At 51.6% G+C, this 27,507-nt stretch overlaps 1 protein-coding gene across 1 annotated transcript in view; it reads left to right on the top strand.

Moving 5' to 3' along the window:
• NXN (nucleoredoxin) overlaps positions 1-22,271 on the top strand; it is a 159,673-nt gene extending 137,402 nt beyond the window's left edge. Inside the window, exons 4-8 of the mRNA XM_052657394.1 lie at positions 159-259; positions 1,897-2,003; positions 15,516-15,695; positions 17,463-17,587; positions 20,664-22,271. Coding sequence (XP_052513354.1) covers positions 159-259; positions 1,897-2,003; positions 15,516-15,695; positions 17,463-17,587; positions 20,664-20,846 — 696 coding nt within the window. The 3' untranslated portion in view covers positions 20,847-22,271. The remainder of the gene's footprint in view (positions 1-158; positions 260-1,896; positions 2,004-15,515; positions 15,696-17,462; positions 17,588-20,663) is intronic.
• The last annotated feature ends 5,236 nt before the right edge of the window (positions 22,272-27,507 follow it).

Genomic DNA, 27,507 nt, shown 5'->3' on the forward strand with positions numbered 1-27,507 from the left:
ATCACAAGAGGCCCATTTATTTCTGCCTCTTCCATAAACTGGAAATGTGATCCACATCCAGCGTGGGTCTTGCTGAACCGATCTCTGCTGGCAGGCGGCTGGGACTGGGGCAGGAGAAGGCAGGACGGAGGCCACAGGCTCCCACTCGTTTCTTGCAGTGTCCACCCTGCCGAAGCCTCACCCGGGTCCTGGTGGAGTCCTACCGGAAGATCAAGGAGGCCGGCCAGAAATTCGAGATCATCTTTGTTAGTGCAGACAGGTAACATGTGCTGCCAGGTTGGCGGACAGGGTGGCGGTGTGTCTCCCCTTTTCCACAGGTGGATGATGGCTCTTTCCTTACATGCTCTGTAGCTGAGAACTTGGGGCTAGGGCTTGGGGAAGACCTATCTGGGATGATTAGCAGAAGGGCAGATATATTTCATATTTAATCATGTAATTGTCTAAAGAGGAGCCAAGAAAAACCCATTCTTGCTGTCAGTATTAAGGGCCATCCTTATTCTGGCCTGGGGCATTGGAGATTAGGATGCATTTTTTTTCTGGTCAGTTCAACTTTTTGGATGGTGGTGAGTAGATCTGGAAGAAGGAGGATATAAAGAAAAGAGACAGAGACTAATGGAATATGATACCTGTCTTAGCTGGCTCTGCATTCATTTTTCTTAGCTCTGGCCACATGCTTTTTCTGGGGTCTCCCCACAAAACAAGAAGCGCAGGCTTTCTTCCCAGAGTATGTCAGGGCCTTTTAGCCTCAATTTCCTCTCCTTCTTGCCCTCTCACTGGCTTTACTCATCAGTGACCTTCCTTCATCACAAAACTCCAGCCCCAGTTCAGACCGAGCCACCAGGCTTCCTTTTCACAGAAGGATCGCTGAGATGCCAACACACTGAGGGCCTTATATGCACTGCAGTATCCTTAATGCCTGTATGATGCTATGCTCAGTTGTATTGGTCCCTGAGCCCACCCATCTGCTCCTTAGGGCAAGCTTGAAGCCATGTCACAGGGTTTTTTAAAGCTTTAAAAAAAACATCAAGTTGGGAATTCCTCAGTGGTCCAGGGGTTAGAACTCTGTGCTCTCACTGCCAAGGGCCCTGGTTCAATCCCTGGTCGAGGAACTAAGATCCCACAAGCTGCACCACCAAAAAAAAGAAAACTTTTTAAAAATAAAAGCATCAACTTTATTGAAGTATAATTTACATACAGTAAATACATGCATTCTAGGTATACAGTTCAGTGAATTTTGACTAATGTACCTGTGTCACCAACACAGTGAAGATATAGAACATTTCCATCAATGAAAAGAATCCCTCATGGGATTCCCCTGTGGTTGAGAATCCTTCCAATGAAGGGGTCAGGGAACTAAGGGTGCAGCCAATTTTTTTTTAATTCTAAAAAGAGAATTCCTGTGCCTTTTCTCAGTTGCCCCCCAATTCCAGCCACACAGATCTCTGATCTGCTTCTATCACTTAATTGGATTATCATATCACCCTTAGAGTTTCTTAGATATGGAATCATAGGTGTATGCTTGATTAAAAGTGTCTGTGCATATCTCAGTTATATGCACAGATTACAAGTATTACAGGGAAGGAGTTGTCTGAACATCTAGGCTCCTAATTAAAGGAAGACCTGTCCATGTTGAAAAGAAAAGCTGAGCTTGAATTGACCGGGCAGGCTGCAGAGGAGCAGTCTGTTGAAACGCCTGGCGTTTCAGCCTGGCGTCCACCTGCTGTGTGGGGCCTTGTGCACTGGGTCACTTCCCCAGCCTGGCGTCCGGGGAGCACAGTGATTAGAAGCTGGGGTGTCTGTAGGGCCCAGGACGCAATTTGGTGGGAGGCGAGGAGGACTCGACGGTGGTGCCTTGAGGAGCAATAGAGTTTTGTCTCTGTGCATATGTCTCTGTAGGTCCGAGGACTCATTCAAACAGTACTTCAGTGAGATGCCGTGGCTCGCAGTCCCCTACACCGACGAGGCCCGGCGGTCGCGCCTCAACCGGCTGTATGGGATCCAAGGTAGGCGTTCCCAACTCCGAGGCTCCTTGGAATCTGGCTCATCTGGGTTCACCACCTCTTTGGCTTTCCTTCTGGAGGGGAAAGAACATCTTTATTTCCATGAATGTTCACATTCTTCAGCATCTTAAAAATATGCGGTGGGTTTTGTGGTATGTAGATTATACCTCATTAAAGCCATTTTTTGTAAAAGAAAAAGTGCCTGTTTGGGTGAGACAGCTACTTCTCACCACCCAGCCTAGTGGGTTCTGAGATGCTTGGGCTACAGAGCTCAAACGCCCAAGTGACCGGGTCAAAACCTGTCAACAGACCTGAGAGTGACCTTCGGTTCCATCACTCAGGATCTTTGAGCCTCAGTTTCCTCATCTGCAAAATGCAGATGATAAATTACCACAAAGAGTTGCTGGGAGCATGAATAGGATAAAGCAGATCCAGTACTTCTCACCATTCCTGAAGCCTCAGAGTAAAGGGTGAGGAGGGGGTACTGCCTTGTAGGTGACAGAACAGATTTCCTGAGAGTGTCGAAAGCTTGGACTTGAAGTACTGATCATGGTGTTTCCAGAAATAACGACTACTAGTGAGACAATCTGCATTTTTATTCTTTGTTATATGAATACCTCTTTCCCAACCTTCATCCAACTCACTGGAAAAGACCCTGATGCTTTAAAAGATTGAGGGCAGGAGAAGGGGGTAACAGAGGATGATGGTTGGATGGTATCACTGACTCAATGGACATGAGCTTGAGCAAACTCCAGAAGATGGTAAAGGACAGAGAAGCCTGGTGTGCTACAGTCCCTGGGGTTGCAGAGTCAGACACAGTTGAGCAACTAAACAGCAAGCCTTCACCTAGCCGGGTTTTTTTCTTGGTGGCCTGTTAAGAGTTAAATTCATTCTGTTTGTATTAGTGGTACTGGATCCTGGTCAGCCCTAGAAAGTTAACAGCTAATATTTGAGTTCTCAGTATTCCTTGTTTTATAGGGAATGGGAAAAAAAGAGACAAACCAAGATCTACCCATAAACTCCACAGCTTGTGAGGGGACTTATCAGGTTCTTTAACCTTTTTTCTTCACCATTTTGAGTAAGGATATTGCTTTTGTTAGGAGCTAGTTTCAAGAAATTGATATTTCATCTAAAACTGGTGATTCTTGGGACTTCTCTGGCGGTCCAGGGGTTAAGACTCCATGTTTCCACAGCACGGGGCTCAGGTTCATTGCCTGGTCAGGAAACTTAGATCCCATATGCCCTTCAGTGTGGCAAAAAGTAGATAAATGATTCTCAATTTCAAATGTCCGTAAGAACTCCCTGGGGCTTTTGTGAAGATGCAAATTCAGATTCAGTGGTTCTGGGGTGTGGCGGAGATCCTGCCTTTCTAGCAAGCCCCCAGGTGATGCCAGTGCTGCTTGTCCAGCCTCTGCACTTCGGGCATTAAGTCGAGGTCTGTTAATCCTTGAGAATCCTTTGAGAATTTTGGAGCTTTAGGTCTCCTAGTAATTTAAAAAGATGAAAGCAGTTTTCCTTCCAAACAGAAGTCTAGTGACATGACATGGTTTACTATTCCAGCAGGATGGGTACCAGTTGGTTAGTTTAAAGGAGATGGTGCAGGTGTATTTCCTTCCAGCACTCTGCTTGCAGAGAGACTTAACACATGTGTGCCTTCTTAGCATAGAAGCAGTATTTCTTGAGATAAGGGATGACCCTAGACCAGTAGTATTTAAACAGAGGGTTAAATTGCCGCTTGGTGGGGATAAGTAAAACTGCATGTCTCTCAATTCACTTATTCATTCATTCAACAAGTATTTGCTGAAGGCACTCCCCTACTGCTGACTGACCTTGAGCAAGTTACTTTATCTTTTTTTTTCAGTAAAATTGGGAAGTCTCAGTGTTGGGTACAGAGTAGGTGCTTAATATTTAACCGACTGACTTAGGGAGAAAGGGGAAATCTTTTATTTTACAACCTAAAAAAGATGAAGTTTTGGATGTCCGAAAACTTGCTAACAGAAAGGCAGCTAACAATATGGCAGAGAATCTATTTCCTTTATAGAAAACAGAGCCCTTTCCAGGTTTGTTCAGTCACTCAGTCATGTCTGACACTTTGCGGCTCTGTGGACTGCAGCATGCCAGGCTTCCCTGTCCATCACCAGCTCCCAGACCTTACTCAAACTCATGTCCATTGAGTCAACAGTGCCATCCAACCATCTCATCCTCTGTTGCCCCCTTCTCCTGCTGCCCTCCATCTTTCCTAGCATCAGGGTCTTTCCCAGTGAGTCAACTCTTCGCATCGGGTGGCCAAAGTATTGGAGCTTCAGCATCAGTCCAAAAAAAGAGAGAGAAACAATTTAATTAAAAATATGTATTTGTAAGATATGAGGTGGGCAATTCAGCTGATGCGTATTGTCAGAATGGATAAGAAAAATATTCAGGATAATTTTAATTCACGATTTACAGATAAAAACACTGAATTTGTGCCTGTTACATTTGCAAAGAACTCTACTCTCCAAAAAAGGATAATCCCCAGTGTAGGGAAGAGAGCAGGCTGCTAGGAGGAATCTAATCAGGACAAAATTTCCAGGAGAGATTGGCGATGCACACCAGAGGCCTTAAAAAATGGACAAAAACTTTGATTTCAAAATCCTACTTGTAGGAATTTATGTTCAGGAAGTTACCCTATAGCACCTAGCAGAAACTGGACTTCTTTGCAGTTGGAGGTGCATTTTTGTTTTTTCTCTCATCTTTTGTATACTTTGGATTTCCTCACAGACCACAATTCTTTCCTTGCTTTAGCCCTGAGAAAACTCAGAACTGAATTTGTAACCACGTTTAGCAGTTTTGCAAAGCTGACAATTTCTCTGCATGCCCTAGATCCTAGCTTTGTTTTCTCTTCCTGCCTTGTTCTCTTCTCAGTGGGATGTTTTCATTTGTTTAAAAAATATTTTGTTTGTTTATTTGGTTGCACCAGGTCTTAGTTGTGGCATGCAAACTCTTAGTTGCAGCATCTGGGAATTAGTTCCCTGACCAGGGATTAAACCCAGGCCCCTTGCATTGGGAGCATGGCGTCTTAGCTACTGGACCATCAGGGAAGTCTCAGTTTTCATCTATTTTTCATTGAATTATATCATTCACTTTTTAAACTGCCTCCAATCCTTTTTGGAAAAAAGGTGGGGCAGATTTAAATGGATAGGTTTCTATTTCTTGAGTTTCCACTAACCACTTCTATACACTGAATTTGGTGGGAAATAAAAAACCGGAAGTTTATCCCATTGCTACCCTGGAGTGGACAAGGTGAGATCCACTTTGGGAAATAACTTCAGTAGGGTGATGTCTTTTGAAGAACTAGAATGTGTTGGTCAGATAGGTGACACTTTGTATGACGACTTGGGAAATCAAACTCATCCCATATAGCAAAGTGCGTGCTGGGCCTCGCTTGGCCACTCTGGTCCATCACGTGGGCTCTCATCTTCTTTCCAGGCACAGGTCCTCAGTGAAGCATAAGCTTTTTCTTCTCTGAGAAAAGGAGTTGCCCTTTCTTGGATGCAGAGGCCAGTGAGGTGCAGGTCCTATTCTTTGTGGTCAATACTAAGGCCCTGAGATCACCTGAAAGTAATAAATTACCAAAGGATGGCCTATATCATGCACAGGGTTGGGGTCTCTCCTCTCCCTTAGCTCCATGAGATGCTTCTTGAGGCCTTTGGTAGTGGAGGAGACACAGAATAGCAGTCTCCTTAAGGAGAGATCACAAGGCCTGTGAGATTCCACGCTAGTTTTAGACACACAACTGAGGCTGGAAGGTGCCCTTCCATCAGATGTTGGCAGGGCATGAAAAAATTGATTGTTTTCTGTCTGCCTTCCGAGAGCAGAGAAGGGAACTCTCCTTTCGACTCCTCTAGCTGTCAACATACAAATAGAACAGCGGTCAGAGCCCTGGTTGATAGGTGTGGTCCAGACAGCCAGCACGCGGGTGACCACAAATGAGCAGGAAGAGAAAGGAGCATTTTCAGAGATGCATTCACTTGGCTCAGCCTCTTAAGGCCTGGCAGTGTGTGGATAAGCACATATGTGGTTCCCAGACTTCAAGGAGCCCTCTTCTGAGGATCAGAAAGCTGATCTGGAGAGGCCCTGTGCCCAGGCAAGCAGCGGCCGGGCAACCACACAAAAGAACCCAGCTCTGCACTGGCCCGTCCCACTGCTCCTTGTCTGCTGGCTCCGTGGAGTGCTTGCCCTGCTGTCTGCAGCAGTCTGTCTTCAGCTTGGACCTGCCTGCTTTCCCAGCTCCCCACCTCCTCCTTCCTCACTCTTGGGTTCTCCCCCTGGCAGAGCGTTTTGTGCCGACTGCTCACTTGATCGTTGACCTCTTTGGCTGGGCCTTAGGATTCGTTACTGTAAGCAGCCTGTCTGACACTGCTGGTTCACCCTGATCTGTCCACCTCTGGCCCTATCTAGCCAGAAATGCACTAAAACACAGTGAGACAAGAATGTGAAAGAGCCTCACAGGATCCTTCTCAAGGCAGTGTTTAATGGAGGGCTGCACAATGGAATAATCCAAGTTCACAGGAGACTCTGGCTTGGGACTCTTGAGCCAGGAAGGTTTCCTGAAGGAGATGACTCTCAAGCAGGGCCTTACAGAATGTCTGGGATTTAGGTAGAGGATTTGGGACATTCCAGGCCAAAGGCCAGAGCAAGATGTCCACGGTGTACTATAGGGAGACTGAGTGATAAGGCTGGTGACCACCAGGCTGTGGTCCTTGAACTTGGTCCTTTGGACTTTGGAGCTTTTGGAAAATTTTAATTAAAGGAAAATCAGTGCAGTAGTGACATTTAAGCTAGACTGGAAGAGAAATCCCAGAGGCACATTGTTTGTCATTGTTCAGTCGATCAGTGGTATCCAACTCTTTGCAACCCCATGGACTGCAGCACACCAGGCTTCCCTGTCCTCCAGTATCTTCTGGAGTTTGCCCAAGTTCATGTCCGTTGAGTTAGTTATGCTGTCTAACCATCTGGTCCTCTGCCACCCTCTTCTCCTTTTGCCTTCAATCTTTCCCAGCATCAGGGTCTTTTCTAATGAATTGGCTCTTTGCATCAGGTGGCCAAAGTATTGGAGCTTCAGCATCAGTCCTTCCAATGACTTTTCAGGGTTGATTTCCTTCAGGATCAACTGGTTTGCTCTCCTTGCAGTTCCAGGGACTCTCAAGAGACTCATTATCCCCTGGGGCACGTTATCCCCTGGGATTTCTAATGAGTTCATTGTGCTCCCACTGCAGCCAGGCCTCAGGCTGTGGCTCGTGGCAGGCCTGCCTGTGGGGAGAGAGAGGCCGCTCCCTCGGGCTCCAGGGTCAGTGGACCCAAGAGGATGCAGGCAGCCTCTGCATCCCCATGTCTAGCTCCAGCCTCACAGGGTCACTTTAGCTTCATGACATTTTTGGGGTCCCCTGAACATTAAGGGTCCAGTAGCTTAGTAGAAGCACATGTTGTTAGTGAATTCTTGTGCTGCATCTTCCTGTGATCTTAACCAGTCAACATTCCACCGCCTTTGACTACCAAAATACAAGATTAAAATATAGATATACTTCTCTACTTCATATAGATATACAGAAGAGAAAATCCATGACTTGTTCTAGGGGTCTTGGGGGTGGGGTTACTGAGAAGATGCCTTTGCACCCTTGCACAGGCTGGCCCACAAACAGAGTAACGGAGATGTGGAGGGGTGATTGGCTGGGGACCTGAGGTCCCAGGGCCATCACTTTCCTCCCTGTTGGCATCTCCCATGGCCCAGACTACCCCCCGACCCTGGGTGCGTGTCTCTCTCCTTAGCAGACCTGCTTTAGTGGGAGTGTGGAATCCTCCTGAACTCCCTGTCTCCCTCCTCTCCGCCATGAAGCCATCTGTTACATCATCAGGTCTGTAACTTGAAATGTCTGTGCGTCTGCCCATCTCCTTTCTTCTTTCTTGCTACATTACAGCTCCCATGTCCTCTCCAGGTGCCTCACCCTCCCAGCACCTCCACTCTTCCCCGACCTGGAAGCTCTCTGCACCCCATCACTGAGGGGCCTTTATGGAGGTCTCACTATGTAGGCATGAGTGCTTAAATCACTGGCCATCAGTGATTCACTCAACCTCCAGCTCTTCTCCCTTCCCCAGATGTTGAGGTCCGGGGGTGGATCTTAAAATTCCAACCTTCTAACCACGTCTCTCTGGTGACCCACACCCATCATCTTAGCATCCCAAAAGAGGCTTTTACTCCTTCGATTGGAAGGGTCTTGGCAACTCTTGTGTCAGGATCTGGGACTAAGACCAAATATTATAACAAAAGATGTTCCTATCACCCCTTTCATTCAGGAAATCATAAGAGTTTTAGGAGCTCTGTGCCAGGAACTGGGGGTGAAGGCCAGATATACACGCCTTATTATGTTACAGTATCACAATGTGCACAATCCATACCATACACTCCATGCACACAGAGTCCTTGGAGGCTCCCGCCACCTGTCTGGTTCAGCAGATCCACGGGGCTGTATCTGGGAGAGCTCGTGCTCCCTGCTTGACTCTGTCCTCAGCTCTCACCCCACTTGCTGTGTCCTCCTGGACGTCTTGATGAGGATTCTTTCACAGCGTGGAGTCAGGTATCTTCCACTGCCTGCACCCAACCAGAACCCCCTCCACCTGGCCTGTCTTCGTGCCTGGCAGTGCGCAGATGAATTGATCGGATTGTCACTTTGTATATTGAGGCCCATGAGGGCTGAGCTTCCCTGTGTCACCTGGACAGGCTCAGACTGTGCAGGAGAACCCAGAATCCTTGGGCACCTTGGGAGCTGGGCTCAGAGCACCCCTGGATTCTGAGCGTCCCCCAGCATCCCAAGGAGGCCTTGCATAAGATGCTGCCTCTTCATTCAGGTGTCCATCCAGGCGGTGCGGGGAGGGTCTGGGACTTGAGGAGGCGTCTTCTGGGCTGGGTGCTGTTCCCGCGAGTGCTCTAGCCTCAGCTCCAGCCAGGCTTCACCAGGGCCTGGCATGTGGCCTCCACCCGCTTCCTTTGCCTTGGGGAGCAGCGGGGTTGGCTTCCCTCCTCCCAGCATTTTGTGCAGACCAGGGAATTTGCAGCCCTATAAGCTGTTGACAAATGCGTTTCTAAGGAAAGGGTTTGGACACACTTGGCGAGAAAGGCAAATCCCGTTAGCCATTGTCTAATGCTGGCTGTTGAGAACACCGTGTTCTCTGCAGGGAGGCTCAGAGCGCCTTCTCTCCTGTTAGGGGCCCTCACTGGCTTTGTTGTCTCCCCTCCCCTTCCCCCTTTGGAGCCAGCAGACAGGGCCCGAGGAAGCCCCAGAGGCACTGCTGTGAGGCCCTCGCTCTCCCAGCACCTGTTTTTCTTTTGTTTCTCTCCTGCCCTCTTGTTCCTTACCCTCATCCTGTACCTTTCCTCTCCTTTTTCCTTTTCCCCACCTTCCTCATCCATTCCCTGCCCATCTCTCTCTCTCCCTTCTAAGCCCCTTTTCAAAAAATGGGTGTGAGGCAGTGTCTATTTTCTGTAGAAATGAAACATTCAGCTGTAGTGGTTTTCTTTTGTATTATTTATTTAATGTTTGGCTGTGCTGGGTCTCCGCTGCCTGGCAGGCTTTTCTCTAGTTGAGGCGAGCGGGGCTCTTCGTTGCAGCGAGCAGGCTTCTCCTTGCGGTGGCTTCTCCTGTTGCGGAGCACGGGCTCTAGGGTGCTCGGGCGTCAGCACTTGCAGCACACAGTCTCAGGAGTTGCAGCGGGTGGGCTCTAGAGCACAGGCTCAATAGTTGTGGTGCACAGGCTTAGTTGATCTGTGGCACGTGGGATCTTTCCTGGTCAGGGATCGAACCCACGTCTCCTGCATCGCCAGGCAGATTCTTTACCACTGAGCCACCAGGGAAGTCCCCATTGTGGTTTTCGATGAACCGAGGATAAGGGGCTGACACTGCTGTATTTGTAGGCAAGTCTGGTGCAGGCTGTCTGGAGCTGCCCCCTGGGCCTGGGGAGGGTGGCTGGGGGCTGCCTCAGTGCTCTCCTCTGCTCATCTTGTTTCATTTTGAGAACATAAGAAAAGAAAAACCAGGAAAGGACAAAGAATAACATAACAAACACCCCTGTGGCCACCACCTAGAATTGACACCTTTGCTTCCAATATTTAGTATAGAAATGAATGGAAGCATTAAACACACACCAAGCTGGGTTCCCTCCACTCTTCCCCGGAGCCCCTTCCTTCTCCCTGGGGTGCTAGGGGTGCCCAGGAGTGACCCTACCACCCATTCAGTCTGAGTCTCCTTCAAATGCTTGCTCTGTGGCTGTGAATCCATGAGTAATGTAACGTCATGCTGGCTGTGTTTGTAGAAGTGTACTTAAGTACTGACATGCTGTAATAGCGTTCTGCAGCTTGCTTTTCTCACTAAACATTATGTTTTTGAGATTTATCCCTGTTGATATTTACATCTGGTTTATTTCAGTGCCATGAAGTGCTCTGTTGTACTACAGCCTGTTTATCAGTTCCACTGTTGGTGGATATTTGGTTGTTTCTGGTTTTTCCCTAAGAATGCTGCCATTTTAAATGTCTTCTTCGGGACTTCCCTGGCAGTCCAGTGGTTAAGACTCTGCACTTTCACTGTAGAGGGCATGGGTTTGATCCCTAGTTGGGGACTAAGATCCTGCCTGCCTTGTGGTGGGGCCAAAAAATAAAGTCTTCTTTGTACCTCCTGACGTGGCCACATGGGCCTTCCAGCCAAGTTCAAGTGAGCCTAATCCCTTTGACCTCCCTTGGGTTTTTCTGAGCTTCACCTCCCAAACTAGCTGCCTTCTTCCTTTCCTTATTAGCTCTCCAGCAGGGGGAGATTTCAGGGAGCAGGAGAGAGAAGAGGGATGTGATGAAAGGAATGGGTGGTGGGCGTGGCCAAAGCATGGTCCGCATTGGTCATCCCACCCCTACTGCCCTTCAGTTCTTATTTGAGTTTTATTTAACTTGAATGAATTTATCATAAGACAGTTTAAGAAAAATGTATATCTATCTCACCCGCATTCCTGCCTTCCTCACACAACTGTTTTCACTTTTCTGAGTCCCTTTTGGTCTTTGTCTACAAGCATATTTCTGCACAGTTGTAATTGTACACATAGCACTGTGTATTCTGTATTTTCGATTTAACCACATATTACAAACATTTTCCATCCTGCTGCAGTCTTCATGATAACCATGTATTTCCGTGATCATGTAACCTTTTGCCTGCCACGTGCCCTAACCTGCTCTATCCTGTCCTGGGGCCTGCTTTTCCTTGCCTTTCTCTTGCCCGGTCCCAGCAATCTTTGTGATCACACGGTCATCTAGAAGCAGAGAAACAGCCCTGCCCAGCTCCTCTCCCACCCGCCAACGGCGCTGCCCTCAGACCCACCACCTCCTTTGAAACTCCCTTTCTTTGGTGATAGAAAAGCAACCAAACACAACAGCGGGACAGTCTCAGTACGTGCGACTTTGAGATTGTTTTGCATACGTACAAATCGGCTTCTCCCAAGAGGAAACAGCATGGAGCCAGCTCCTTAGGCCTTTTCTTTCTTCTCTAGGTTTTCAGGGAGATGGTGAAGGGGATTCGGAGGCTCTGGCATGGTCTACCCGAGCTCCCCAGGGAGGCGCCTGGGGCCGAAGCCCTCTCTAGGAGTGGAGAGTATGTGTTCTGTGCCCAGAGGTTGAGCTTGGGGTGGTGCACGTAAGAGAACGCCATCTGTAGATGTGGCAGCGTCACGCCCTGTGGTGTTGATCTTACCTCTGTCTTCTGTTTCTTGAGCAAACTTCCCTCCAGCCACCGTGGAGGTTCCCGTTTATATCACTAAAGCAGGTCTTCTCCTTTTTCTTTTTTCTTTTTATTTTTTGGCCACGCTGCACAGCTTGCAGAATCTTAGTTCCTCAACCAGGGACTGAACCTGGGCCCTGACAGTGAAAGTGTGGAATCATAACCACTGGACCACCAGTGAAGTCCTCGGCACCAGTCTTCTATCCCTTCTCAAGAGCCAAATGACCAACCTAGGGCTGACTAATAATACTGATACTAATACTAATGGACTTAGTTATGATGAGAGCTGATATATATGGAGTACTTTGTGCCAGATATCCTGCTCAAAAGCATTTTCTACTTGTCATCTTTTTACTCCTTCCTACACCCAAGTAAGATCGGAAACTCCCACTACCCCCACTTGACGGTGTATAAATGAGGCTCTGAGCAATTAAGTGACTTGCCTGCATCTTCCTTGGAACCCTCACTGTAGTCCTGCCGTCCCCACCCCCACCCCCCACACTGTCCCAGCTGGGAAACGACAAGTTCAAGAGAAGCAGAGACAAACTGTTCCCTTTTCATTCCCTTCAGAGAAGCTCTTTGCTGGTGTGGAAGTTATTTTGTACAAAGGCATCGATTAGAAATTGTCCATTCCCTTTAAGTTTCCCATTAGAGGCTCTGCCCTATTTTCTCCTTGGAAGTCTCTGCTTTGGGGAACCTGCTTCAGGGGACGGGGGAACAGGGAAGGCAGGATGGGCTGGATGGGGAAGTGGGTGAATGGGAGAGAAAAGGGAGAGGTGATCATATCTCAGCTTCCTTCTCCCACAGCCTCAGGGAAGAGGGAAGTGGGTGGTGCAGAGGGTATGGATGCAGGAGTGTGCCCTGCCCTGCCCAGCTCCTCCTTGGGGATGATCGCCTTCCAACCCATGGTGCTGTGAGAGTCCCCGCCAGCAGATTGGCCTGGTAGAAAGAGCAGCAGTTTGCCAACAAGCAGACCAGGCTTCCTGTCCCAACTTGGTCACTTACTGGGCAGATGACCTTGGGTAGACAACTTGACCACTGGCAGGAGGAGGATAGTCTTACATCCCAGGGTGAGGTCCCCACACTGGGTGGAGCACTGAGCAGATGCTGCGAGACTGAGCTTCCTTCTGGCTGGTTCATCCCCAGAGAGGCGTACATACTTAGGGCTCTGGGGCCAAACTAACCCAAGATCTGGTCGGTGATGGGAAAGCGACTGGTGCTTGTCAATTCTTTTTCCCAGTCCATGTGCTAGAAGTGGGCTTCTCTGGATTGAAATCTGTGTTCACTATACCGAGTCGCTTTCTGTTTGTGCTCCACAGTCAACCTAACCTTGTCATCTTGGGCTTAAAGCACCAAATACAAGGGGCCTTTGCTTTTGCATGGCTTTTGGGAAGAGGTGGGGAGGGTCCAGGGGAGCTGTCCCTGCACGGAATCGGCTGAGAAACCCCCAGTAGTCACCTGGGGGCTCGAGTCCCTGCCTTGCTGTCCTGGTGCCTTCCCCCCCCCTCCCCACCCCCCCCCCCGCCCCCCCGCCCCGCACTGGCAAGGACTGGAGACAGGCCTTAGCCACGGTAACAAAGAAGCCCATTAGTCACCTGGAGAAACCAAAGCCCCAAACCAGGAAGCAGGCCCCTCTGCCTTTGGATTTTACTTTCCCTCCCTTCTCCATCCTCTGTGCCTGCCTGCCCGCCACAGACCAACCCAGCATCCCACGTCTGGGCTGCAAACAAGCCTGCTGCTATGTCTAATCATAGCAGTGGGCAGGGCCCTGGTTTAACCCAACACTAGAAATTGCCCAATTTCAGAAACTGATTAAACAACTTTGCCAAAGCAATTTTGAGATGGGGCATGGCACTGGGAGGTGTTCGTCTGCAGCTGGCTGGCCCTTCATGCCATGGGCCCCAGCCCCAGGCCCCTACAGGCCGCTGACTCAAGCCCAGCCCTGTCTGGGATGGGGAGACCCCTGATGTGAACCCCAGGTCTCTGGGAGATGCCGAGCAGATATGAGATGAGGCTGAAGATGCCCCGTGTCTATTGTGCTCTGGGCGCATCTTAAAAGCCCTCCAAAGCGCCGGCTCTGGCCACGTGCATTTGTATGTGATGTGTGTGGTGGGAAAGGCAGTACCCAGAGGCTGCTTCTCTCTGGACCTGCTCCCCAACATGCCAAGCCTCTCCTTCTCATAGGTGTGAACATAATGCGCTCGTTTTTCCTTTTGAAGGTAGGCCCACCCCTGCATGCCTGCCACCCCGGCCACCGCACAGGTTACAAAACACCACGGCTGTGTTTCTGGTACCTCAGCATCCCTCCCCCCGCCACCCCCCACAGAGAAGTAAAATGTCAGTGAAGCAAACTACTGACTCAAAGCTGTATAATCTATAAATATTAAATTGCTCTGGCTTTCCCTGGCCCATCTAGCTCCGGTCAGCTCCAGTGGGGAGGTGGCTGGTTAGTGCAAGGAGGGGAGGGACCAGTGGGGAGACAAGTGTCCTCAGAGGTCAAGGCCGAGGCTGCCTCCATGGGCTGAAGTCCCTGGCTGGAGGAGAAGCAGCAGAGAGTGGGGCGCATGGAGCAGGGAGCTGGAAAACCCACACCCCCCTGTAACGCAGAAAGGGTCACCTCTGATTTTTCCGTTTGAGGCTTTATGGTTGGAGGGAGACTGTGGTTTGTGGGGAGCTGGGTGTTGCATCTCTGACCCCAGCCCAGGACTCTAATGTGAGGGTGGCAGCACTGCCAGTATGTTCCCTCCAGGGACTGTCCCCCTCAGAGCGGGCACTGGAACCGTCCCAGGCAGCGGGGCTGGTGATGGTGGCCAGCTGTCCTCTCCCGTCCGCTGCCCCAGGCTCCTCCCCCCACAGGCCCCCTGTGCTCCCCCTGGGGGGGCCCTCCTGCTGTGATCTGTGCTGGTCTCTACACCCTTGCGTGTGCGCTGCAGGGGAGTATGTATTCACACCACCTGCTGAGGTTGAGACTTCCTGCAGGCGGGGGAGCAGCTCCTGTTTCTTGGGGACCTCATGTTGTTGCTCAGTTGTGTCCGACTGTTTGTGACCTCATGGGCTGCAGCATACCAGGTTTCCCTGTCCTTCAGTATCTCCTGGAATTTGCTCAAGCTCATGTCCATTGAGTTGATGATGCCATCCAACCTCTCTGCTGCTGCTGCTGCTGCTAAGTCGCTTCAGTCGTGTCCGACTCTTTTGCGACCCCATAGATGGCAGCCCACCAGGCTCTGCCATCCCTGGGATTCACCAGGCAAGAATACTGGAGTGGGTTGCCATTTCCTTCTCCAATGCATGAAAGTGAAAAGTGAAAGTGAAGTCGCTCAGTCTTGTCTGACTCTTTGCGGACCCCATGGACTGCAGCCCACCAGGCTCCTCCGTCCATGGGATTTTCCAGGCAAGAGTACTGGAGTGGGGTGCCGTTGCCTTCTCCATCCAACCTCTCTAGGCTTTCTCATTTTTCTTCTATGTACTGATACCCAGGGCTGAAGTTCTTAAATGCATAGCCTCGTTGATCCTTCCATAGTGGGATAAGTTGGGAACTGCAGTGTGTTTACCACATGGCAGCGGAGGGTCTGAGGTCCAGAGGTGGGAGGTGACTTGCTTGGGGTTCTGTGGAGAAGTCCCCTGCAGACCCAGGGGGGTTCCATGGCTCTTCAGAGGTGGAGCCCAGATTCTACTCGAGGACTAAACCGTGTCTGGGGGGCCTGTCCCAAGCTCTCTCTTTCTCTTGCAGGCATCCCCACCCTCATCGTGCTGGACCCACAGGGGGAGGTGATCACGCGGCAGGGGCGGGTGGAGGTGCTGAACGATGAGGAATGCAGGGGCTTCCCGTGGCACCCCAAGCCCGTGCTGGAGCTCTCCGACTCCAACGCCGTGCAGCTCAACGAGGGCCCCTGCCTCGTCCTGTTTGTAGGTAGGAAGCTCAGCTGAGGGCCTCAGGTGGGACACAATGGGCAGAGCTCACTAGGGGGCCAGGGGGGTCTGTCCCTGCAGCTTCTTTCAGTCGCCAGCAGCGCAGAGCCTGGGTCTTTGTCTCTGGCTGCCGTGCTTCTGACCCTGGTGATTTATTCATGCTTCTCCCCTGTGGCGGCTGTGCAGGGAGTTGCTGCTCTGCTTTCCTTCTAGCTGCTCCCGGCCACCAGCTGGGAAGAAGAGGTCAGGCCGGGAGGAAGCCCTCGGCCCGCTGATGAACAGACCCATTGTTGGAGGCGGGGCTGCTGCGCAGCAGCTGCGGGGGGGTGGGGGGGGGTGGGGGGGGTGGGGGGGGTGGGGCCCCTCAGGCCAGGGCTTCCCCCCAGCTGCTGCTGCTGCTGCTCTCCTGTGCTCTGAGGAGCTGCCCCAGGGTGGCATCTCTGGGGCTGAGAACCCCTCTGTCTCCCTGCCTCTCCCTCTCGTGCTCAGTGTGTGACGGGTCTGCCCTGCAGGAAGACACAGGAATACCTGCGGCAGGTTCCCGGCAGGCCCGTAGGGTGACCCCTGGTTCCTTCTGCAAACGGAGTAACTGCTGGCCAAGGGCCATCTCACCCTCTGCCTTAGGTCTCATTGCTCGGTTCCAACTTAAGTCTGGGTACCCGGATCATGGCTGAGCTGCTGCCGCCTGTAGTGAGAGGGCTGGAGAATGTGTGTAGCATCCAACCCCCATTCTCTAGAAGTCTGGTTTGGGGGCCCCCAGGTGGGGAGGGAATCCTGGCTTGCAGGCTGGCCTTGTACTTGGAGGACAGTGGCCCTGGGAAGGATGGCCTTGGGGACCCATTCCCCTTGGGTCTTTACTGTCTGCCGCAGGCTCACATGCCCCCAGCCTGGGGCCTGGGAAGCTTTTATGAATGAGGGACAATTAGGAATGTCACTGGCCATCTGTAGATGTGGAAACAGGGTCCCAGGGAAGCAAAGCAAGTTTCCAGCATCACCAAGCTAATCAGAGGTGAATCTAGAGTGTATAGGGCTGAGCCTGCACACTGGGCCTCCTGGGAGGACTTCTGGGTGAAGGTCCTCTGCAGGCACCTGTCCCCCCTCCCCTGCTTTGCACTGGCTCTCGGTTTTGGGGTTCAGCAGGGATGAGGTGCTCCCACGCTAGTTCACTGGAAGGAAGAGATGCCCAAAGGGGGTTCTGGGAGCCTGGTTGGGGGTTCTTCCCTACAGTCAGCCTGTCCCCTCCCAGGCAAGTCCCGCTGCCAGCTATGAAGTTGGCATGCCAGTGCCCTGGTGCCTCCCAGCTGCCACTGAAGCTGATGATCAGACCGCAGTCCTGACCCACCACCACCACCACTTCTCCCATTTCCATTAGGAAGTCAGGGATCCAAGGACAGAGCATCTCATTCTATGATAGAGAGAAAACCACCAGCGCCTCAGGTTCTGGCTTAGGAGAGGCCCAGCTTCCAAGGTGGGTTTGTGAGTAGTTCAGTGAACAGGATTTCACTTGCCTGGGCATTAGTGCTAGATGGTGAAGTTAGTTCTTCCTGGGGGCATGATGCAGAACAGCTTGCCTGCGAGAGCAGTGAGGAACCTGGCCTGTGCCTGGGGACACACCCTCGTGCATCCAGGAGGCGAGGTCGGTGTCCCAGGGGAGGCTTTGCTTCCATTCAGGGGCCGCCCAGATGGGCGCGTCGGGCCTGGACCTGGGCACCAGTCCCTCTGATTGACAAGCCAGTGCTTCTTTGTGTCTTTCTCTCCCTTGTCGCAGATTCTGAGGATGACGGCGAGTCGGAGGCAGCCAAGCAGCTGATCCAGCCAATAGCTGAGAAGATCATTGCCAAGTACAAAGCCAAAGAGGAGGAAGCGCCGCTCCTGTTCTTTGTGGCGGGGGAGGTGAGTGCCGCCGGGGCCCCCCGGGCTGGCTCCGCTGGCCGACCTTTAGAACACGAGTGATGTAGCCCCTGGGGATGTCTGAAGGGGCCTGGGGTTCTGGGGTGACGGTGCTTCTACAAGAGCCCACAGACAAATGGAGCATGAAAAGGTGTCATCAGTCAAGGAAAACCAGTTCCGGCCCCTGCCGCCTCCTTCTTCCCATCTTACCCAGCAGTCCCCGGGCAGCAGGGGGCCCTCCTAGAACAGAAGCTCCCACTTGCACCCAGACTGCTCCCACCCCGGCTGCGAGGGAGCCAAAAGAGACTGTTTGGTTAGTCCACGAACACCCAGCCGCCCAAGGGGCCTTTTCCCATCACCGAACGCTGATGGGGATCCGACTGCAGTTACCCCTCAGCCCAGGGAGAATGCTGACGTTCCTAGCGTCCCTGCCTCTTCCACCCCAGGCCTGTCCCGAGAAGGCCTCCAGCTGGTAGGGGAGTGGTTCCCAAGGTAGGGGAGCCTGGGTCCCGCAGACACGGAATCTGAGATTGCGCAGGTTGCGCAGCCACGTCCCCTCGGTTCCCCACCCCGGAGCCACCCTCCACGCATGCGCAGCTGCCTCTCCCCACCCAGGCACTGGCCTCAGTCAGTTACTTACAGACACACATTTTGAAGCCATTGGGCCCCCCTCCCCCACCCGCCCTCCTTGCTCCCATCTGTACCTCTAGTTGGTCCGAGCCCCGTGCTCATTTCACGCTGTGTTTGGATCCCAGGGGCGGCCAGACACCCTGAACCACCCATTCATCACCTCAATAGCCTTCGCTGCCCGGTGGGCCCCTGGAAGACAGCTGGAGTCACCCTGCCCAGCGGAGGGGTGGAGGGAACAAAGACGGTTCACAGGGCCCTGCCTTGGGCTACACAGCCCACTCCACACAAAGCACAAATGGAAGCCGCGCTGAATGTATTAAACTCTAACCCCTTCGACCAGAACAGCGGCTTGGAGAGAAAAGATGGGCTCAGGAGAGGGAAAGGGTTGAGCCGGGGGTGGAGGCGGGGCTGCAGGGCTCCAGTGGCCGCCCTAGAAACGAGGCCGAAAAGGAGCGCTGGTAGGTTTCCTATAGGCCCGGCCAGGCCAGGTGCCTCACCCGCACCACCCACTTGCTCATCACCTACCCATCCTTAGGGGTTCACAGATGAGGAAAGTGAGGCTGGGAGAGGGTAAGGCTGCTGCGAGGCCGGCCTGGCAGGGCTGTGCGCCCAGGCTGGCTCACTCTCTCGGAGCCCCATGTGAGCCATTATGGAATCCCTTTTATAGGATTTATGAGACCTGGCCTCTGAGAGGTTTCTTACCAAAGCCTCGCATTAAGTAGGTGGCAGAGAGAGGAGTGACTGTGAGATCAGGAGTGAATGTGGAAACAAGCTCTCACTACCTCTGTCCACAGGGTTGGGTACAGGGCTGGCCCAGCCTGGACCAGGATGTTAGGCAGAGGCTCAGGGGCACAGGGGCATCCACTACTCCAGCTCCCCACCCTCAACCTGACCTTCTCTGCCCTGAACCCGGGCTCCTGGCCTCAGCAACTCTCTTGGCCAGTTTTCTAACCTCAGAAGCAAGACAGTGGGAAAGGAAGTGGGCACAGGGCGTTGGAACCATCAGGCACCAACTGGGTGCCTCTGAGCCCAGGACTCCAGCCCTCCACAGTCAGCCTGGGGCTGGGGCCTTTGTCTTGATCCCATCCTCATCCACAGACAGAAGTTGTCCCTTCCCGAGCCTTAACAGACATTAAAATTCATCTCCCCATGTTTGCTCAGAGGGAGGGGAGGCAGCAGGCACTGAGCTTGGCTTTCTAATGGGAATTGGATGGATGGGATTTGTCCAGGTGTCTCCCCTCTGTTTATCATGAAGATTGTTTATTAACCCAAATGGAGCGCCTGAATTGGGTGAACACTGCCAGAGATGCTGAATCACCCGGCATTGCTGGGAAGTGTGTGCTGTCTGTTGGGTGGAGGAAAAAAAGACGATCACTTATCTTTCCTAAGAAATTGCCCCTTTAGAAAGAAACGTTTTTTGTCTTGGAAACTGCTTGTCAGCCTTTAAGGCCAGGATTACTATGAGCTCTTTTTCTGCAGGTATTCTCATTCAGTGGAGAATTTTGCACATTTTATAGTGGAACAACCTGGGGATGGGTATAGAGCGTCCATTTCCTGTTAGCAGCAGCATGAAAAGTAACCTCAGATGGCTGTGTGTATGCATGCTCAACCCTATTCAACTCTTTGCATCCTCAGGGATTATAGCCTGCTAGGCTTCTCTGTCCATGGGATTTTCCAGGCAAGAATACTGGACTCGTTTGCCATTCCCTTCTCCAGGGGACCTTCCTGACTCAGGGATTGAACCCAGGTCTCCAGCATTGGCAGGCGGATTCTTTAACACTAAGCCACCTGGGAAGCCCAATCTCAGATGGCTACCACCTTACAAATCTTTCTCCTTGTCTTTGGATTTCTGTTTGCCTTTATATTTACTAAAGGTACACCTCATACTAGAGAAATCTCTCAGGACAGTCACTGGGAACCTACAATTACTATAGCGATGGTGTAAAACCTCAGTAGTACTTCAGAGGCCTGGGCTTCTGAACTGGTTGTGCAACTCCTGCCTGCCCCCTACAGCTGTGGGGGTGGGGGGTTGGGGGACTGAGCTGTTTTGTTAAAAACATTTGGAAGCTGAAGTCCAGATAGCCCTCTGCCCACAGTGGGGCTGCAGATAATTGAGAGTGGGTTGCAAAAGTAAGTAATCAAAAGACATCCCATTTTTACAAGTTAAAGTTGCTTTCATGCTATAAAGCAAGATGACTCACCTGGGGTTTGAGCTGATGCAGAGAGTGAATTTGATGAACCAGCTCCCCCTCGCCCTGGTAGGGCAGGGTCCCCTGATCCCCTCCTCCCTGCTCCCAGTTCTGAGAGCCTATTTTGCCTGGAGGCCGCGGCTCTCCAGGATGGTAGGGTGGGGTTCCACTCTATGGTGTCTGGGGAGTCCGGGCCCAGGGGATTCTCTGCCCTCTTTCTTGACAACTCATTGGTTTTCTTTCCCTCTGGTGACTTCCAGGATGACATGACTGACTCCCTGCGAGATTACACCAACCTGCCCGAGGCTGCCCCTTTGCTCACCATTCTGGACATGTCAGCCCGGGCCAAGTACGTGATGGACGTGGAGGAGATCACCCCCGCCATTGTGGAGGCCTTTGTGAATGACTTCTTAGCAGAAAAGCTCAAACCAGAGCCCATCTAGTGGGGCCCCAGCTTCCCGGGACCTTATTTAAAACTCATTCTTCTCCTCCCCCTCCTCCCTTCCCGTCACCCTTGGACTCTTCCAGCGTGTTCCAAATCACACAACCCAAGTGTCCAACCTCTCTGTGGTGCCTTGTTCTCTGCATTAACTCCTCAGCTAGCACCCTAGGGTGCACATACTCTCCAGCAGCAGAAGAAACCACCGTGTTTGGAGACTCTGTTCCGGGCTTCATGGGGCTGGCGTAACCGTCCAGAATGGGGGCTGCAGCGCGCTCTTGGTCGCTAGCTCTGGGTGAGGTATTTTTGCGCGCCCCCGGGTGTTCTAACGCCGAGTGGGCACAGACCTTGGGTGCGCCGGCTCTGCCGCGGGTGCTAGAGCGCATGCGCAGAGCCCCCGCGGCTCAGAGACTACGCGGGCGCTCAGGTGGAGCCGGTTGGGGGCGTGGCCCCCGAAGTCTTGGCGCAGAACTTCTGCCCGCCAGGACAGCCTTTCCTCAGTGACTTGGTCTGTCTTGACCTGAGGAGAAGAACACCAGCTTGTCAGTCGGTATCTTGGGCAGGGGAGGAGCTCCAGCTCTCAAAGGTAACTTGTGTTCTTTTCTGATGAGAAAGAGTAGCTACAGTAATGGTTCACGCAGTATTTGCTTACTTTGATGGAGCACCTCCCATGTGATAAGAAAGAGCTGCTTCCTCCTTCCTTCGAGCTCTTTCTCCCTTGATCTTGACCTTCCCCCAGTTTCTGCCTTCTCAAATGGACAGCCCCTCCCATCTTAGAATGTTGTTGGTAAGTTCTCCCCTTCGGCCATCTTCCCAAGAAGAGGCGGTGGACCTGCATTGCCAGAAGAGCACCGTGCCCCCAGCGCCCTGTGGCTCCGGGCCTGGGGCCCCTGGAGCCTCTGCCCACCCTTGGTTACCCCTGCGTTTCCTTTTCTTCTCAAAGCAGAACTTTTAAAAAGAGGCAAGCAATTGCAAGAAGCCTAGCTTTTTCCTAAGAACCTGCAGAAAGGGCTGTGCCCTAGGGAGTGCAGGCTGAGGACAGGTCAGCTAAAAATGGGCCCTGTGTTGGCTCTGCTGAGCCCAGCTCAGCTCCTTCTTTGGGCTGAACTGACCACAGAAAGGAAACTAGCAGCTGTGCTCTTAGGATTTGGGGTAGAAGGCTTCCCTGGGTTTCAGCCTATCTCAATCAGGTGTCAGGGCCTTTTGGATCATCTCAGGCCTCACCTCTGGCTCCACTCACAGCCAACCAAAACCGTTTATTTGGAAAACCCAGCCCCTTCCAATTAGCTGTTGACAGCATTGCTTCTTGCTGAGTGGGATTGTTCATTTGTAGTTCAGAGGGACAAGTTGAGTTGGTCATTACTCTTACTGTTACCAGCCTGAAATGCAGTCACCCAGTAAGAAATAAAACAGGCATCTCTGGACGTTATCAACCATTTGGCCTTTCCTGTCCTTCATAACAAAAATCTTCTGGCTTGTACTGTGCTCCATGGGGTGGGCAGTGAGGGGGTGGGTGGCACATACAAGATCTTCTTGACTTTCACTGGGTACTTGGCAGCTGTGCTTCAGGATTTTTGAGAACCAAGCCCTAACATGGTCATCTGTTGAATCCTTCAGAAGCCAGGATGGTTATTTGGATGAGAGTGCTGGAGGCAGATCACTGCTGGAGCTCTGGCCACCATCGCTTGGGGTTTGACTTGCCATGGCAGGGGGTGGAGTCTCAGATGACAGGCATCCTTGTGGACTCATGCTTATTCCCCCTCCACAAGGGAACACGTGCTCAGAAAGCTTGAGAAGGCCAGTTGGAGAAACACAAGGAGTCTGTCCCGCAGGGGTCCTCCTGTGAAGAATGAGGTTGGAGACCCTCAAACCTGGCTCTGTCCAACCCCCTAGGACTAGGGGCTGCTCCAGGAGACCGGCCAGTGTCTCCCTGGGGAGATGGGAGGGTGGAGACAAGATGAGGTAGGTCAACCTCACTTGGAGGATAGTTGGGATTTCTGTCTGTGCCCTGTACCATGATGGCCTTGGAGGAAAGGTGGTCTCTCTCAGCAGCTACTTATTTTCTGAGGCAAAAGGAACAAAATCCAATGAGGAGTCCTCATAAGTCATTGCAGCAGAAAAATGAGGTCATCTATGATGCTTCTATGCCCATACAGGGCCAGCTGAACTACTTGCCACTAATGTCAACTAGACCCACACCCCCAGAATTCCCCTCTTGAAGGGGGTGTGAAGGTTAATATCAGTGGGAAGTTTTACTAAAAAGGTACGTCTGGTTTATACAGTGGCAACCTTGGGGGAGAAAGCCAGGGGAGAGTCACTTCGCCAGTGAAGAATCTCTATAGTGCAAGATGCTAGCAATCCTAAAGGTTATTGACGAAGTGGGTGGCTTCTTAATTCCTACTAAGCAGCTCCAAAATACCTTAAAATTCTGGTCGCTAATTAAAAGCAGGTTAAAACGCCAGCTGTGACATATTCAAGGGCTTCCGCCAGCAGCAAAGGAAACCGGGCCCTGCAGCTTGGGACAGGATGGTGGCTGTAAAAATGCCACCCTGGGGTTACAAGTCTGTGGTCAGCACAATGACTTCCAGATCTGATTCTACCCTTTTTTTTTTTTTAAACGGAGTTGAGATTTTTTTTTTTTTAACCTATCTTTAACAGTAAAGATCTCCTTAAGATAAAAAGAAAGGTATGTTTGGGGGATAGGTATGTATGTATGTGTTAGTCACTCAGTCGTGCTGGACTCCGTGACCCCATGGACTGTAGTCCACCAGACTCCTCTGTGCATGGAATTCTCCAGGTGAGAATACTGGCATGCATGCCCATTCACTTCAGTCATGTCTAATTCTTTGTGACCCAATGGACCATGGCCCACCAGGCTCCTCTGTCCATGGAATCCAGGCAAGAATACTGGAGTAGGTAGCCATTCTCTTCTCCAGGGGAATCTTCCCCACCCAGGAATTGAACCCGAGTCTCCTCCATTGCAGGTGAATCCTTTACCATCTGAGCCACCAGGGGAGTCCAGGTATGTATAGCAGGTAGCTGTAAAAGCCGGAGGGTGACTGAGAACCACCTTGTCTTCCAGGAATGGGGTAGGAGGTCTGGTTGCTCCCCTAGCCTCAAGTGTGTCCTTGGAATCAGTGCCTCCCACTTATCTGAGCACAGGGAGTCTGTTCTGCTGTTTTTGGCATTAGCCAAGCTTCAAGTGGTAATTTTCAGCCAGACTGTGTTTTTTCCTGTTGCCTAATTAAAGACACTAAAAAGCTGTTCTCTCCTCCTGCTGCCTTGTTGCAGGGCAGCAAAGGGAATTCTGCAGCAATAGAGACATAGTAGAATCTGCTGGACCCAATAAAGTCACTGGAGGGAGAAAGCTACACACACGCACAGGCATGTCCACGTGGAGAGGCCTTGGAATGGCAGCTCTGGGAGGGGTCCGAGTGAGTTCCTGGTCCAGCTCCTCCAGGGTGCGGGCGTTGTTTCACTGTGAACCCCCACCCCTCCCTGGGCTGGCCCCTGCTTGCCTGCCAGGACCAGGACCTCAACAGAACAGAAATGAGGGCTGTAGGTTGTGGCAGCGCCCCTGCAGCTTCTCTCCAGATGCTGCTGTGTGGACCGAGGACGGGCTGGAACTCAGGATCTTCCATTCACCCTGAAGCAGCTGTGTTCAGTGAGCCCTAAACCTAAGTCCCTCTTTGTTCAACATCAACCCCTGTTGAGCACCCACTGCTTTCCTCCAAGCAGGCTGCTCAAGGGGAAGTTCTCTGCAGACAAATGGCTATTGTTTGTTAGCTTCATTATTGGCTATTCATTATTAGCAAGTAGTGCATGTGTCGGAGAAGGCAATGGCACCCCTCTCTAGTACTCTTGCCTGGAAAATCCCATGGATGGAGGAGCCTGGTAGGCTGCAGTCCATGGGGTTGCAAGGCGTCGACTCGACTGAGCGACTTCACTTTCATGCACTGGAGAAGGAAATGGCAGCCCACTCGTGTTCTTGCCTGGAGAATCCCAGGGACGGGGGAGCCTGGTGGGCTGCCGTCTATGGGGTCGCACAGAGTTGGACACGACTGAAGCGACTTAGCAGCAGCAGCAGCAGCAATGCATGTGTGAAGGAATATTTTTCAGGAAATAGTAGGCTCAGATGTAGGAAAGTATGATATGGAGTCTACTCTATGGCTGGGATTTCTCCTACTGAAGGAAGTGTGACACCCGGATATACCTTTAGTGTGAAAGCATGAAGAGAAGTCATTATGGTTCATTGTCCAGCCTGTGTCCCACCCCCTGGGCCTTCTGGAATACTTTCCCAAGTCAGGAAATGTGTGGCTAGATTTAGGTAGGATGGTTCTGAGGAGCTGTTGGGTTTCCATGCCATCACGCGCCTCCTCCCGAAAGCCTCTGTCCCCCAGCCTGAAGGGCAGGGTGCAGCCAGCCTCACGTCTGATTCCTGGGTGCGCTTGCCTCACACAAGTAAGCCAACCACACAGGGCTAGAAGTGGGATACAGGAGGAGGCATGGTTAGGGCCCAGGCCCCCAAACCGGATCACCTTTGACATTAGAGGACATGAAGTCCCCAGCTAGCCAAACCACTCTCCGGGCCTGCAGTCACAGAGGTGCAAGCAAGGCTAGGAGGCCAGACCCTGCTGCAGCCTCGTCTCTCCTCAACCTGTATTCTCCCCTTCAATTCCGAGGAAGGAGCAGCTGTGGAGATGGTCCTCTCCAAGTTCCCTGTAGCTCAAACTGTAAAGAATCCACCTGAAATGCAGGAGACCTGGGTTCGATCCCTGGGTCGAGAAGATCCCCTGGAGGAGGACATGGCAACCCACTCCAGTATTCTTGCCTGGAGAGTCCAAGGGACAGAGGAGCCTGGTGGGCTACAGTCCATGGGGTCGAAAAGAGTCAGACATGACTCAGCGACTAGCACTAGCTCCTCTGCAACCTCGAGGCCCAAGCTGAACAAAGTTGCTCTTCCCTACAGATGTGTCTAGGGCAGAACTGACGCCGTTGCTACGTGCAGATTTTTGGTACACATGCTTTGGGCAGCGGCCTGGCTCCCTGAGGCTTTCAGTGCTTGCAGCTGCTCCAAGGTAACTCGGGACCTTGCTTTAGGGACAGTCAAGTCACCCACAGCAGCACATCAGCTTGTCTGTTCATCTGGCTGCTTCTAGCATATTTCCTTTGCATGTTCATTGATGTAAAGTAAGATCTTGGAGTTAAAAGGTGTTTACATGAGTGTTTTCTTTAAAACACGTTTTCCAGGTGAGCCAGCCAGGTCAGCTCCCACAGAGGGTGGAGGCTGCTTGGCCAAGAGGGGTCCACAGTGTAGCAGATGGTTTTCAGTACCAGCCAGGGTGTGGTGCTGTTTCTGGGGTCTTCGCGTGACGTGACACAATAGTGGAGCTAAAGGTAGCTCAGGTTGTGGTGACACCTGGTGTTGTTAATAACCCTGGGAACGTGCTAGGAGGTCCCAGGTAAAGCTGGTAGAAACCAGTTCCCCAAGGTTGGCTTATCCTCTGGGCCTGCATGACTTTTTTCCCCCTTAATTGGTGTGTAATTGCGTAACTGCCGTGTTTCTGGTACAGCAAAATGCACCAGCCACATGTATGCATATCCCTATTCCTTGGATTTCCTTCTCATTTAGGTCACCAGAGAGCACTGAACAGAGTTCCCTGTGCTATACAGTAGGTTCTTATATATGTACATCCGTCTACCAATTCATCCCATCCGCCCTTCCCGCTTTGGTTTGTCTGTGAATGACTGAAATTCTAAGGTGCGATAGCAACTGAGGCTGGGGAGGGGTAAGGGCTTTTATGCCTCCCCCGTCTTGAAACTCCTAGAGGGCGAGGTGGCGGGTTCCCAATGGATGTTTCAGGAACCCGGGGACATCAGCGTTTGCTGAGAGCTGCTTTCCTAGAGGCTCCATTCAAAGGAAAAAGATGTGCTAGATTTTTTCTGTAGCAGCTGCTTCCCATTTCTGTCCATTTCCTCCTTGTTTTTGGTCCAACTTTCTGTACTTTAAGATTTTTGCCGAGAACGAATGACAATGTGGATGGATCTCCCGCTGCAGCAACTCTGAGCTTGCCACAGGCCCAGGGTGGTGGAGGGAGACTTGACTCCATCCTCTCGATGACAACTTGCATCCAGGAGAAATCCCCACCCCTCCCTTCAGCGTTGGGAGTCGTTTTGAGGTGTGACTGCCCCCTTGTGGCAGATACCACCACTACAGCCACATGCAGCACAAAGGCAAGGGGCAGCTTGGCCAACCTTCTGAAGTTCTAAAGGCTTCTTTCAGCCGAGCCATGTTCTTTACTTGTCATGTGCTGCTCAGTTTTCATCCCGTTTTCCCGGGGAAATGGTGACAAATATTGGTAAAAAACTGAGAAGGATTCAAGATAGCTAATTTCCATCAGTAGGTAAAAAACTTCACCACCACTTGCTCCCCCATGATCATTTAAAAGGAAAGACTGCCCCTTTCCTCTGCTAAATTATACCCAGAAATATATAAAGCACTCACAAGGCATGGTTTACAAGTCATTGATCATAAAGTGAAGGGGACACAAATTTCTTTTCCTTCTTACAACCAGGATGATAAAACCGGTGGAGAATAACGTGCCAGGCATGCTCTTTTGCAGTGCTGTTTTCCTGAACAAAGACAAGATATAGGGTGTGTTGTT

Source organism: Budorcas taxicolor, chromosome 19 (genome assembly GCF_023091745.1).
Source record: "Budorcas taxicolor isolate Tak-1 chromosome 19, Takin1.1, whole genome shotgun sequence".
Lineage (NCBI taxonomy): Eukaryota > Metazoa > Chordata > Mammalia > Artiodactyla > Bovidae > Budorcas > Budorcas taxicolor.